General features: G+C 42.8%; 1 protein-coding gene across 1 annotated transcript; it reads right to left on the reverse strand.

The window, feature by feature from the left end:
- Nucleotides 1-3917: 3917 nt before the first annotated feature.
- ivd (isovaleryl-CoA dehydrogenase) lies at nucleotides 3918-12285 on the reverse strand. Its single transcript, XM_069152286.1, has 12 exons — nucleotides 12024-12285; nucleotides 11210-11299; nucleotides 10998-11049; nucleotides 10666-10835; nucleotides 10465-10558; nucleotides 7305-7435; nucleotides 7018-7114; nucleotides 6836-6929; nucleotides 6653-6734; nucleotides 6453-6557; nucleotides 5295-5367; nucleotides 3918-5101 (listed from the first exon to the last, which is right to left on the reverse strand). Exons 1-12 carry the CDS (start codon nucleotides 12153-12155, stop codon nucleotides 4968-4970), a joined length of 1254 nt encoding a protein of 417 aa, XP_069008387.1. The 5' UTR covers nucleotides 12156-12285; the 3' UTR covers nucleotides 3918-4967.
- Between the last annotated feature and the right edge of the window lie 1139 nt (nucleotides 12286-13424).

The following is a 13424-nucleotide window of genomic DNA, read 5'->3' on the forward strand; positions in this document are numbered from 1 at the left end:
CATGTAGCGAAAACATGGAGTTCTTAAAGGGCCACGGACGCGCCGTCCACATGTCACCGTCCCCAGCAGCCCCGCTGTGGCTGACAGATGGCTTTCACCTCGTTAATGTCCTTAAGCCCTGTTCTTTTGACACTCGTATTAACCCTGGCAGCAGTGGCTTCCACTGCTGAGGGCTGAGGGAAGAAACTGGGGTTTGTCACCTCCGGCTCATGACAGGAACAGCTCCGACTACATAGTGCCTCCCAGAGTTCTCATGAAGAAGACTTTGGTGCCTCTTTCATGTGGCTTTGCGTTTTAATTTTCACTTGACGTAATGGAACCTGATTTTCCCAATTTTCCTGAAATGTAGTTCCATAAAAACTAAAACTGAATAAAACAAAATAAAAAAAAATACAAGCAAATAATTCATTACAAGCTTTTGTGTACCATGAAGGAAACAAACTCAAGAAAACATTCCAGGACACCGCTTGATTTATTTAACTATACCACTGCATTATAAATAGTCACCTGAGAGAGATTTTACATGACTGAAACCTACGCTTATCTCGAACAAGTGCTGGTGTAAAACACACATTAACATTGAACATGAGCACCCTTCTTCTGGTAACCTACAAAAGGATAATCACAATATCACATTCTGATAAGGCAGTCTTTCAAAAGAGCTTAAAGTGGAAAATAAATGTTTTATCAAAATAACTTTCTACAGCACTATGGATTAGTTTAGAAAAATGTCCAGTGATTATCTGTTTTTAATTGGCAATAATGCCGTGATAAACTAATAAATGCATGTGGGACTCTCACGGTGTCTGTATTTAGAAATGCTAATATGTCAATAATAAAAAAGTTGAATGCTTTGTTAAATGTCAGAGTGGTAAATGGTGTGGTAAATACAGCACTTTATCACCTTGGCAGCCTCGAAGCACTGTTTCCCATTCACACAAACCGTCATGCAAGATGCTCGCATGCCATCAGGAGCAACTCAGAGTTCAGTATCTTGCCTGAACAGGACAGGGCAGGAGGAACCTGGGATCGCACCACCACCCTTATAATTAATGGGCAACCCACTGTCTGAACCACTGCCGCCCAAAAAAGCCATTCAACCATGAAGCCATCAAGGCATTAGCTAACTTAAAAACCCATTACAGAAGATGACATATCAATGATGATATTTCCAACAATTCATACAATGCAGGAAAAAGAACCTCCGAGTTGTCCTACCTGCATCACAGGTATGCCTCTGTCAGAGTAGCCTGATTCAAATTGATTAATTTGCTATCGACCTACATTAACTTCAGACTTTTCTATTTCCAAATTGGAAAACCTTCACTTGACAATAAAGCATTCATTTTGCACTTTTCTGTTGAAGGGAGGAGTCCTTCCTGCTTTATAAAGAGCTCCGCAGCTGAGAAGACAAAGCCTGCAGTGCAGACAGAGGTTACGCAGCAGCTTCCTTTAGAAACATGTCGGCCCGCAACAGAAGCTGTATCAAGTTTACCGTTATCACTTATATACAAGGAATTAACTGATTGATTAACTATTTATAGAAATTAGTTGGTGACAACTTTAAAATTCTTTCTTCATCTGCTTTACTGTGTGTAATTTGATCACTTTTACAATTAACTGAAACATTTGACAAAGGTCCATAACTGTTCTGGAGATTTTGATCATATCATTTGATCTTCCTCACAACATAGACTTTTGCTCAAGCCTAATTATAGAAAATAAATGAGGACTTCAGTCTAAAAAAATAGATTAAGTGTTTGACTTGGGTTCAGTCTCCAATAAGAGACGATATTAATATTTAATCTGCTTAAAAGTGATGATCTTGTCCAGGTAACATTAAATGATCAGTTTCTAGCTTTATTTTTATTTTTTTTAGATCTTTGATCTTGTAGTCTCTAACATTAACTTCACACTTCCTGGTTCCTCACCTGCAAAACTATTAAACTAAATTTACAGGATTAAAACATTTTCTGATCTAAAACAAACAAATAAACAAACAAACCATACTTTAACATGCATTATATTTAAGATTAACGACACTTGCTTGCGTACCGGTCCAGCTGGAGGTTTCAACCACATGCCATGGTCTTCATCAGCAGAAGGAGTTTGCACACAGTTGGAGGTTAAAACCGGAGCGGTGTATGACTGGAATGGAGCCGCCTTCCTGACAGCTCAGCAAAACCTGTTGGCCGAAGAAGACCACGAGATGAAGTTGAAAGGCCCAGGAGAAAAAGACAGAAGCACGACAGTGTCACAAAGTGTGGCGTCGGAGGTCAGAGGTGATTAAATGATTGCTTGTTTCTTTCAGTGCTCATTTTTTGTTACCGTTTATAGTCAAGGATATTTAGTCTGACTTTGAACATCTACTCATTCAAGGATTTATCTGATATTGTCAACAGTATGTGAAACTGATTTCAAGGCAAACAGTGGTCACAAAACCCATTTCAGTTTGAGTAGCACTTTTTTTGTTTACTGCATAATTCCATGTTATTTCGTCGTTTTGTTGTCAGTATTGTTCTACAGCTGAAAAAATAAGAACGTTACAATGTGTTCAAACTGTACTGTAGGTGTATTTTATTATAAAAAAAAATAATGTGAAGCTTTTAGGTTGAATTTTTAAGGGGATGCACTCTCGTGGGATTTCTTGCTCATATGATCTCAGTCCAGTCCGGTAAGTGTCGGCAATAATGATGTTTGAACTCACTTATTTCCTGTACGGAGAAAATCCAACCGTGAAACACAACTCCCATCTATTATTCAAATGCACTGGGATCGTTTGAGCATCGTCTCCCCTCTGGCTTCACTGGAAACAAGGAGCTCGATGTTCACTGGAAACAGAGCGACTACAGAAACATGTATCTTTTGTTGACAAGCCTTTGCTGGCCGACAATCACAGGATATATCTGAAGCACAAAGGCTCCTGTATTTCAAGACAAACACAGACTCAGTCTTGCACATCGTCAGCTCTTTCATCGTCACTGGAGGGTTAAGAAACATATCAACAAATTGTGAACACGGTTAATCGATCAGCAGTGTTTTCATCACGGAGACGAGTGTGACACAGCGGAGCCACGCCGAGCTCTATCAAACAATCTGCTGCGCATCGATCAGCCGGCTGACGGAGATGAAACGACAGTAGATGGATCGGAGGCCGTAATGTGATGATGCATCATCATAACAGGTGACGGACAGAGAAGTTCCAGCAGCAGGTCACTCAGAGGGAGATGAAGAGTAAATAAATAAATCATTTGGAGGTGTTTACTTGATTACTGTATGCAACTTTACAGTCCACTAAATTTCAGAAGCAAACATTACTCATCTTACTCAACTACATTTATTTAACAGCAATAGTTAATCAGAAAACTATACTAATCCCTGGAATGAACTTTTTTTAAATTTATTTTTTTACAGTTGCTCAACACACAACAGGGTCAAAAATGACAACTACTACTAATGCTAATAAGGGTAAAATCATAAAGAGATTAGAAATTGTACAAAGTGCAACTTTCCAAAGTAATGTACAAAGTAGAATCACAGCACAAAGTGCAAAAATGGAAATTATTTTTTGTCTACTGCTGCACATGAAAACTTAACATACAAACTTGAGATCTGTTGATAAAATCTGACCATAAATATATTTGACACAAAGCTCGTCTTCTGGCGGAGCTCCGCCCATTAAAATACCGTTTAGGTAGCAAAAATAAAAATAACATACTGTTTGTATAATCTTAAATTGAACCATCGTCTTTGAGTTTTTCGTACAGTTCTTTCTTAACTAGAGAAAATAATCTGAACATTTCTTTAAGAACTTATTGTAAAGAAAAACCTCTTGAACTTGAAGTATTTATTATTTATATAAAACTCACAGAACCACTAAGAAGCATTACACACACAAAAAAGGACAGAAATAAAAATAATTATTTTGATTTTGATTTATTGCAAACAAAACTAACATATTTAATACATTTTCATACATACTGATGGTAAAGTCAAAGTCCTGTGCAGAGAAGACAAACAAATCTCAAAGGATTTCTCCGCTCAGATGGATCCTTACGGTTTAAAACGACGACTTTTGTTCCCAAAAAATAAACTAACACGGTATTTGTTGTAATTCTACCAACAGAAGACTCGCAGACGTCTGCTGTTTCTGCTTATGGATCATTTCAGTTTGCATTGTAATCATGAGAGGAGGTTCATGAAGATTTTAACTGCAGTTTCATGATATGTAAAAAGTCACACTTGGAGATGGTGATGAGAGTATCATGACTTTTCCCCATTAACTGTAGTGATAACGGCGGGAACAGCACTGATTAAGCTCAATCATCGACCTTAAACCCATTTATTTGCAGAAGAACTGGTTCTCAGCAGCAGCAGCTGTATAGGAGCTCTGGTAGGAGTGTTTAACACCCAACACGCTGCCCATTTAGAAGGTTATAATAAGAATTTATTGCATTGCAGCGGTTATGAAGTAACTGCGAGACTACAGCTAGCCTAATAAATTACATCAAGGTCACTTAACACAGGGTGTTTCTCAAATTCAAGGAAAGATCCTTGACGGCTACATTTCTAGGATGCTGCGTCATCAAAGCCCGCTGAAGGGCGATTCAGATGTCTGAGATCCTTCAAATTCTACCAACAACTGAGTTCTTTGTTCGGAGAATTTTCAAAAGATGCCAAAGTGTAACATCTGCGTTTCTTAAAGAAAAGTACCGAAAGTTTTTCTAACAGAAAAAGGAGTCCCTAACACAGCAGGAGAAGGAGGTACACGAGAACAGTTCTCAGAGGCTCTGAAGGACCCGTCGCGCCGAGGAAGGGAGCATCCTCCAACAGTCGATCAACGTTTCATTTGTTTTGCCTGTCGTCAGTCAGGTTGTCACGTCACTGATTTCATGTGTATAATACATGAATTAAAACACAGTAAGGCCTGGGGTGTGAGAAACCGGAACCACTTTCCTCAGCTCTCTCTATTTGAACATGGAGTTGAAGGCTCGGCCGATGATGAGGCGGCGAACTTCACTCGTTCCGGCGCCGATTTCGTACAGCTTCGAATCTCGCAGATATCGACCCATGGGGTAGTCGTTGATGTAGCCATTCCCACCTGTTGCCAAGCGACACAAACTTTATGAATGAACCCAATTTGTGACTCGATGTTTTGTTCCATTAACTAAACCTTTCTCACAGTCGTGAGTTCGTTAACACCCGGGGTACTACAAGCTTCCTTTACCGATTGAACCAGTTAAGTCCCTTCAGATTTAAGTCACATTTCAAACACTGAGATTCTTGGAACTTACCCAAACACTGAATGCCATCCAAAGCAACCTGAGTGGCATTCTCAGCACAGTACAGGATCACTCCGGCACAATCCTGCAACAGCAACACAAACCATCAGTCAACTGTTTGCAGGAGGTGGAAAAAAACATAACAAGCAAAAGAGAAACAGGATACTGACTTTGGGAGTTGTCTGTCTACAGGGCGCTACAATAAAAATAAATTAAAACATGGATACTAGTTTCATGAAGTAAAAATTGAAGGTACTTTCTATGCCTGATGGACTAAATTTAAAGAATGTTTTTGACAGAGTATGAAAAGTAAAACACATCAAACCAGAGTCACAGCTTTACAAAATCAAACATCCATCCGTTCTCTTCCGTTTATCCGGGATCGGGTCGCGGTGGCAGCAGGCCAAGCGAGTTGGCTCTGCAACATTTTCCAGCTCATCCTGGGGGATCCCGAGGCGCTCCACGGCCAGATGGGAGACATAATCCCTCCAGCGTGTTCTGGGTCTTCCCCGGGGTCTCCTGCCAGTTGGGCGTGCCCGGAAAACCTCCAGCGGGAGGCGCCCAGGAGGCATCCTGATCACATGCCCGAACCACCTCAGCTGATTTCTTTAGACGCGAAGGAACCATAACTGATTTAAAAATGAGCCATTCGCAGGTTCCCTGTACCGGCCGCGTGTACTCATGACTTGCATGGGCTTAATCTTTGAGACAAGCATGTGCTACTGGCAGGCTCAACCAGGTAGCTCCCTCCTGATGTCCGAGCTCCTTACCCGATCTCTCGGGCTGAGCCCGGCCGCCCTGCCGAGGAAACTACTTTCAGCGATCCGCAGCCGCGAGCTCGTTCTTTCGTTCTCGGCCGAGAGCTCGTGACGGTCGGGACGTAGATCGACCGGTAAACGGAGAGCTTCGTCTTCCGGCACAACTCCCCTTTTCACCAACACGGTCCGATGCGGCGCCTGTTTTACTGCTGCAGACCCCGAGATACTTAAACTCCTTCGCTGGTTGCAGGCGCTCCGTCCCCACCCGAGGGGAGCAATCCGCCGGCCTCAGATTTGGCGGCGCCAACTCTCATCCCCGATATACTGCTATATCAACTTCTAGCAATATGTAATTAATGTTTCAGAGCTACGCGCTGCTGCGGTAATGATGAAGAACTAGAAATCTTCTCACCATTGCACTGAAGTGTCCTCTGTCACACGCCCGGGCAACGTTGTACAAATACTGCCGACAGGCGCTCAGCCTGGTGTACATGTCGGCCATCTTGCCTTGCATCAGCTGCCAAGAAGATGAACACGAGATCAGTTTGAATTAAAGTAAGTTAAACTTTTACATTTTGAAACTGTAAGTAAAGAGATCACTGCAGGACAAACCTGAAAGTGTCCAATCTTCTCTCCGAAGGCTTCTCTGACGTGGAGGTAGGGAACAGCAGAGTCCAAAACTGCCTGCATAATGCTGAAAAGTAATATTTACAAACACGTACGCGAATGAAGAATATTTGGATTCTTTTTTTTTTTTTAATTGAACATCTCGTATTTCATTCTGGCGAAGCTTACCCAATGGGTCCGGATGCAAGCACCAGCCTCTCCAGATCCAAGCCGCTCATCATCACATACACGCCTTTGTTCAGCGGACCCAGAATGTTCTCATCTACGACAAACAGGACAGAATCAGGTTGCACAAAGATCAAATGACACGCGTGCAAGAAATGAGCCGAAGGTTGAACTTCAACACAAACCCGGGATTTTGCAGTCTTCAAAGACCAGCTCGCAGGTGTTGGAGCCTCTCATGCCCAGTTTGTCGAGCTTCTGCGCTGTCGAGAATCCCGGCATTCCCTGCAGGAAGCACAAGCAGCCACGGATTTGAACTGCTGTAAACCCTTTTTGCCTTTCTCGTAATGTTGTTCCAACTAAATGCAAGACTGATCCCCAGAACAGAGCTGAACATGAAGACCCATCGCATCCCGTGAGCCACAAGTGAGTCACGAGGTAGAGAAAGAGGACGCCTTCGCTTGACTGGATTTACCTTTTCAACAATGAAAGCCGTGATGCCCCTTTGATTTGCCTCAGGATCCGTCTTGGCATAGACAATAAGGACATCAGCATCTGGCCCATTGGTGATCCAGAACTTGTTGCCATTCAGAACATAGTAGTCGCCTGTAAAAAAAAAAAAAAAAAAAAAAAAAAAGGACATAAAGAGCAGAATTAACATTTTAAAAGTACGTGTCTGGATCCAGAGTAAGATCTCATTCACCATAATCTTGCATGAAAACATACTTTAAAATCTGACTCATAAATTGCGCGAGAGAGAGAGAGAGAGAGAGAGAGAGAGAGGCTATTTCAGTGGTTACAATAAAGTTTCTCATCCTGGAAACCCGTCAGTCTCTGGTTGAAGCAGCACAGATCAAAACAAACAGCACCGCTCCATGTTCCCCCTTACAATCAACAACAGCTTCAACATCAGTATTTACACAGCGTGAAATAAGAGGCAGGCGGGAAGCTGAAGGCAGCGAGATGTTTCACTCCCTCACCGAGTCGTCTGTCTGTGGCAGCAGCGTTTCTGTGAACACGTGACTTTAAAATGTTCAGCTTTGATACTGTCACTTATTTCAGAAGCATAAAAGGGCACTGACAAGAGCTTTGTGGCCTATTGTTAGATTTTGTGTGCCTTTTCGTCTTTAGGGGGTTCACCTTTTCCTCTCCGACATTCATGTTTGTATATATATGCATTCATTGGGTTGTCATTGTTATAACCGGCTGCGGTGAACCTGACAGGCAGGCCAGATTATTCTTTTTACACGAAACCATCTGACAAGTCGTACCTGGAATCTGTTTGGAAAAGGGCCAGCACTTAAAAAATTAAAAAAAAAAAAGACACCTGGCAGGTGATTGGATGAGCAATCTGTCTGTCACGGGCTAAATTCAATCAATCATATCATTGCTGTTAACAAACGTATCAGTCGCTTCTCGCTATCATCACAGCTAAACAAAGTCTACTACTCCCAGTAGATTCTGACCAGATGCTGACTGGTCCAAACACCGCTGGTTCTGCTCATAATTTGAAGCGGAAAACAAGATGGGATGTCGAGCCAGCTGCCTCGCAAGGTGATGGCTACAGGCCTCATGCCATTTTTTGGTACTTCGCCGTCTCTCTTGACTTCACACAGCAGTACGAGGGAATCGCACAACTGATGGACTCATCCGATTCAAATCAGCCACCTCGGGATGGCAAAGTTATCAAGATGTGAGACCTTAAGTGTCGTTGGAGAACCTCCCCTGGTGAGGCTCCAAACATAAAACCACATAAACCACCCCCTTTGTGAAAAAGTGTTACAGTACATGAGACGAGTATGTTCTCTGTTTCTGAAGCCTGCACCAGGCTGCTAAATGCCCGGCTTGCATACTTCCCTCATCAGGCCACATGGCTCCTCAGTGACATTACGCGACACAAGATGGTGATAACTCAGTACACTTAATATGCTCACAATACAATCTGTGGCCTCATATTAAACTCTAACTTTTGTCTTTGCTACAATGCATTATTTGAACTTTAGGCTTCACTACAGTGCTCATGCCACTTTGCTCAATCAGCTTCATCTGTATTCAGTGTGATAAATGCTGATAGTTAAACACTGAGTCAGTGCAGCCTGAAAGGATTGAAACATTTATTATTATTATTATTTAACAGCAACAGAGATTATCTATCAATATTTATTGGTGAGCTAATAGGTTTCAGATGTCATTCTCATGCAGCAAATGTTTGGTCACCTGTGAGTAATTTACACATTTTGTTGATTTCTGAAGTGACAGGAAGTAAAAACAACCCTTGTAGCAAAAAAGACAATAAAGTGCGACTGGATTCAAATGTTGTCTTTTATGCAAAGAACCTAAAAAAAAAAAACTCCTTTGGCCTTCCTCGACTTGCAAGGACTTAAAGTCGGTTTCACTCGTCAGCTGAAGATGATTTCACGGCCTGATCAACTTTCTGACTCTTTGTCGAAGCACTCAACGCCCATGGACCGAGGATGTGAAAATGAAGCCAAGTGTCACCTATAAACCAGGGGAAGGCTATAAAAAGATATCAAAGCTTGCAATTTCCTTTGTCTGGAATGTCGTGAAAAGATGGCAGTAAAGGGGAACTGTGGAAGAGATCTGGAAGACCAAAAAAAAACAAAAAAAAAACTTTGCTGCAGCGTCTGTCCTCGTCTGACCGCAGACAACAGAGAAGCCACAGTGGAGACAGAGAACCACTGGAGTCAAAAGTTCATGTTTTAATAGTCACTTGTGTATAAAATGTTGTATATTTCTAACCTCGTCCTGAATTAGGATTACTTCAGGGCACAGCGCACACTTCATCAGTGAGTGTAGTCGTTTCACTTTTCTGCTTGTCTGAGTGTGCTGCGAAAAACTACAATCCATGTTGTCTTTCACAATAATGGAACAATATTAGTCCAAAATTATGTAAAAATGCACAATTCTTGACAAATATCATTAAACAGGAAGAACCACATAACTCCCCCGACTGTGTTGAGGCCTTTGGGGTGTATGCAAAGTAGCTGTCAAGCACTTTTAAACAAGTCCACTGTCGGTGTGTGCAAATAAGAGATCCAGGCATCGTGTACTCTTCAGGCGCACAACAGCCCTGCTGCTGAAAGATTAAAAAAAAAAAAAATCATCTGAAAACACTCCACCGATCCAAAGCAAACCTCAAAATCCACCATGGACTACTTCAAAAAGCGCAGGCTGTTGAAGTGGACCTCACAGATTCCCCCCCCCCCCCCCCCCCCCCCCCGAATCACTGAAAAGCTGTGGGTACATCTAAAACATGCTGTGTGTGCAAGACGGCCTCAAAATATCTCCGAACTTGAATTGATCTCCAAGCACGGCTGAAAACTCCTAAATCTGAATCAGAAAGTCTGTAAAAAGTGTTTACAAGCTGTGATATCTGCCGAAGACTCGGTAGGGTGCTCAAACTTTTACATCTGCCACAATTACGGTTCATTTCTGTCATCAATTAAAAAGTTACGGCGCCTAATTTACTTTTTTTTCAATTCCCAAACAAATATACGTCACTTGCTGCCATACCTTTAGAAATATAGATGTGATCGTGAGCAGCACACGTGCTTCAAATCCAAAGCATGTGTCCCCGACGCAGAGGAGCGATTTAACCGTGTTGGTGTCCTTACCTTCCTTCTTGGCTTTGAGTTTCATGGACACGACATCAGAGCCGGCGTTGGCCTCGCTCATGGCCAGGGCTCCGACGTGCTCTCCAGTCATTAACTGGCGAGACGAGAGACCGATCAAACCGTCAAACAATCAAACCCGCGTTCCGTTTTGATTCAAGCATTTTCAAAAGGGGCGCGACAGAAGAAGAGTTCGGTCCTGACCTTCGGCATGTACTTCTCCTTCTGTTTCTCGTTGGCGTGGCGGACCATCTGGTTGACACAAAGGTTGGAGTGGGCGCCGTAACTGAGAGCGACGGCTGCCGACACTCGTGACATCTCCTCCATCACGATGACGTGATCGAGGTAGCCCAGTCCTGTGCCCCCCCATTCCACTGAAAGGAATAGACAGCGCCAGTTCAGTCTATATTCACTTTATAAAAAAACAAAAAAAACAAAAAAGAGAACAGGGCTCAGTTCCTGCCTCGGCACAAAGTTTTCGTTTGGCAAAGTGATCCGTTTCCAACACGAAACAACATTGATGTTTTTATTCCTACCTGGAGCGGTGATGCCAAGGAGTCCCATCTCCCCCATGTCGGTCCAAAAATTCTGTTTGAAGAGACAACGCATCAAAGACAGAAATCCCGATCCAACGTACTCGCATTAATAACAGATACAGCTTGGTCGGGGCGAGGAACGGGCGACGCTCGTCGCGTTGCTGAACCTTTCTGGTGTATCGTCACTCAAAATCAGCGTGCCTTCAACTCACCCGCATTCCTGGAAACTCATTGCTCTTGTCGATCTCGTCGGCGTGAGGCGCGAGCTTTTCTGACAGGAATTTACGAACGGTCTGTCTCAGCTGTGGAAAGGACAGAAAACAAGTCAGTGAGAGGCTGAAAAAAAAAAAATTAAAAAGCAACCGATTAGGATGCGTTCAAGTGTCTCCTTGACTTCGAGGTGCACCGATATCCTCAGCAGCTTTTTATTGTTTTTTTTAAACCAAAGTGCAAAGGAAGTGTTGTTTACATGATACAAATGGATGTGCTGATGTGTTGGTCATCCAGCACCTGTAGATGGAGCTTTTTTTTTTTTTTTTTTTTTTTTTTACACACAACCGCTTTCCAGCCAATCAAATCCTTCATATGCAGCCCACCCACTGCTCTCCGCTCAGCCCCGGGCCTCCTTCAACACTATCGACCCGCTGTCACCTTCAACTTCACCGATCTTGAATAGAAAACGTGAGTTTACGTCACGTTTCCATGACGATAAACTACCCAACGTCACACGCGTCAAGGGTGAATAAATAACGCTGGTTAACTCTGGTCGGGAGGGAATTGTTAGTCCCGTGGGATTTCGTAATTAGATACGTTTTTATTATTTTTTTTTTTATTGGGAATAACGTTATTTAAAAGCTCTTTATTGCGAATAAACTGCAAGCCAAGTGGCTGGATAGCTACATGTGCTAACATCAAGGTCTTCCTGTGTTGTTAGTTAATGTTACGTCATCGCAGATATGTTTCGACGTTACACTCGGGACTGTTTTCAGCTGCTTTTTATTTTATTTATATATATTTTTTTTTAACCTGTATCTGGTCGTCGGTGAGTCCGTTCACCGCGTCGTCCACCGGGATGGAGGCTCCGGCGCATCCTCTCTGCGCCACCGCGGGTTTGGACAACCTGAAGCCGAGGCGGAGAGCATTTCTGACGGCAAACATGGTGCTTGCTGGCGGGTACAAACCAGGAGCTGAGACGGCGTGTGACTGTCCGACTCCGGGCTGGTTGGTTGGCACAGAAAAAACAAGAGGTGTCACTCTAACACTATTCCCCAGTACTGTAAACCACTCGGCTGTACTTCGTTTGTTTTACTGGTGGGCTATAAATCAACGTATAAAGTGCATGGGCGCCACCTACTGTACCGGAGTGGTGTTTACAAGTTATATTCTTGCTGTTAAACTGGTTTAAATTATATATCTGAATGAAGCTCTTTCGATCTGTGGTTGTTTCTCGGGAACAATGCTGTCCTGTTTTGTCGAAAGCAGTGCAGTTACGCTGCAGATAAGTCAAAACCCTGGTTGCAAGCTGCCACGGCCGACACTTCGTCCTCTCTTTCCTTTTCAGTCATCATCGCTGTGTCCTGTAGCTCAGTTCAACTTCAGTATTCACACTTTATAAATCCTATAAACAATGAAATCTCACAGACTTTAAATGACACCACCTTCAGTCACACTGAATGATTGGCAGAAGGATTGCATACAGGATGCTGCGGTGAGTAAAACAACAAAATTGCCTTTTGTACTCGGGCGTATTCGTGAATTTAACTATGAGTGTAGTTTGGTCAAAAAGATAGAAATACATCCGCTTAGCCATTCCTCTGCAGAGAAACTACATACCTGTAAGCATAATGCTGATACTGCATTTAATTTGGCTGCTGGGTCATGAAAAGAACTTGAAAAGAAACATATTCCATTTTATTTGTAGTCATTCAAAATGTCTCTGTCCCCGTACAATAACTTTAACTGAGTATAACGGGTGATTTATAATGCTGCTCTTGGTGCTGTTTTATTGTCATAAAATCAAGCAGACAGAACTGCGTCTCAGTCAACCTCTCAGTCAGCAAAGCTCCTGACCTCCTGATGGTGGGGTCACTTTTGCTCTGCCTGATCCTACTTCGGATACAACTCATGCAGTTTCCACGAATCGTTTTAGATCCACTGCCCCCCCATTAGAAGCCTTCAGTCTGGTCATGATCAGATGCATCAGAAAAGCCCCGCTTTGTAAAATAACAATCTAACCTCAGACACTTCTTTCACTTATAGTTCTGCCATGTTTCCCTTCATCACGATGCCACTTGTTAAGCAATCCTGCTGGAAACTTGGGGGCACAGTTATGTTTATAACAGGCCAACAATGGCTGCCAGTAGATTTACTTAAACAAGCCACTGGGAAGTAAATTTCATCTGAACACAATAAAAGGATACAACTCAA

This window comes from Embiotoca jacksoni, unplaced genomic scaffold, assembly GCF_022577435.1.
Source record: "Embiotoca jacksoni isolate LCO1_2020_lvr unplaced genomic scaffold, fEmbJac1.0.p SCAF_18, whole genome shotgun sequence".
NCBI lineage: Eukaryota > Metazoa > Chordata > Actinopteri > Embiotocidae > Embiotoca > Embiotoca jacksoni.

Excerpts from the sequence above, each read along its gene's own strand:
- ivd (XM_069152286.1), bottom strand. The coding sequence starts at position 12,155 with ATGTTTGCCGTCAGAAATGCTCTCCGCCTCGGCTTCAGGTTGTCCAAA. Across the intron at positions 10,559-10,665 it reads AGGAGAAGTACATGCCGAAG|TTAATGACTGGAGAGCACGT; the intron begins GTCAGGACCGAA and ends TCGTCTCGCCAG. Across the intron at positions 5,102-5,294 it reads GGATGGCATTCAGTGTTTGG|GTGGGAATGGCTACATCAAC; the intron begins GTAAGTTCCAAG and ends GCTTGGCAACAG.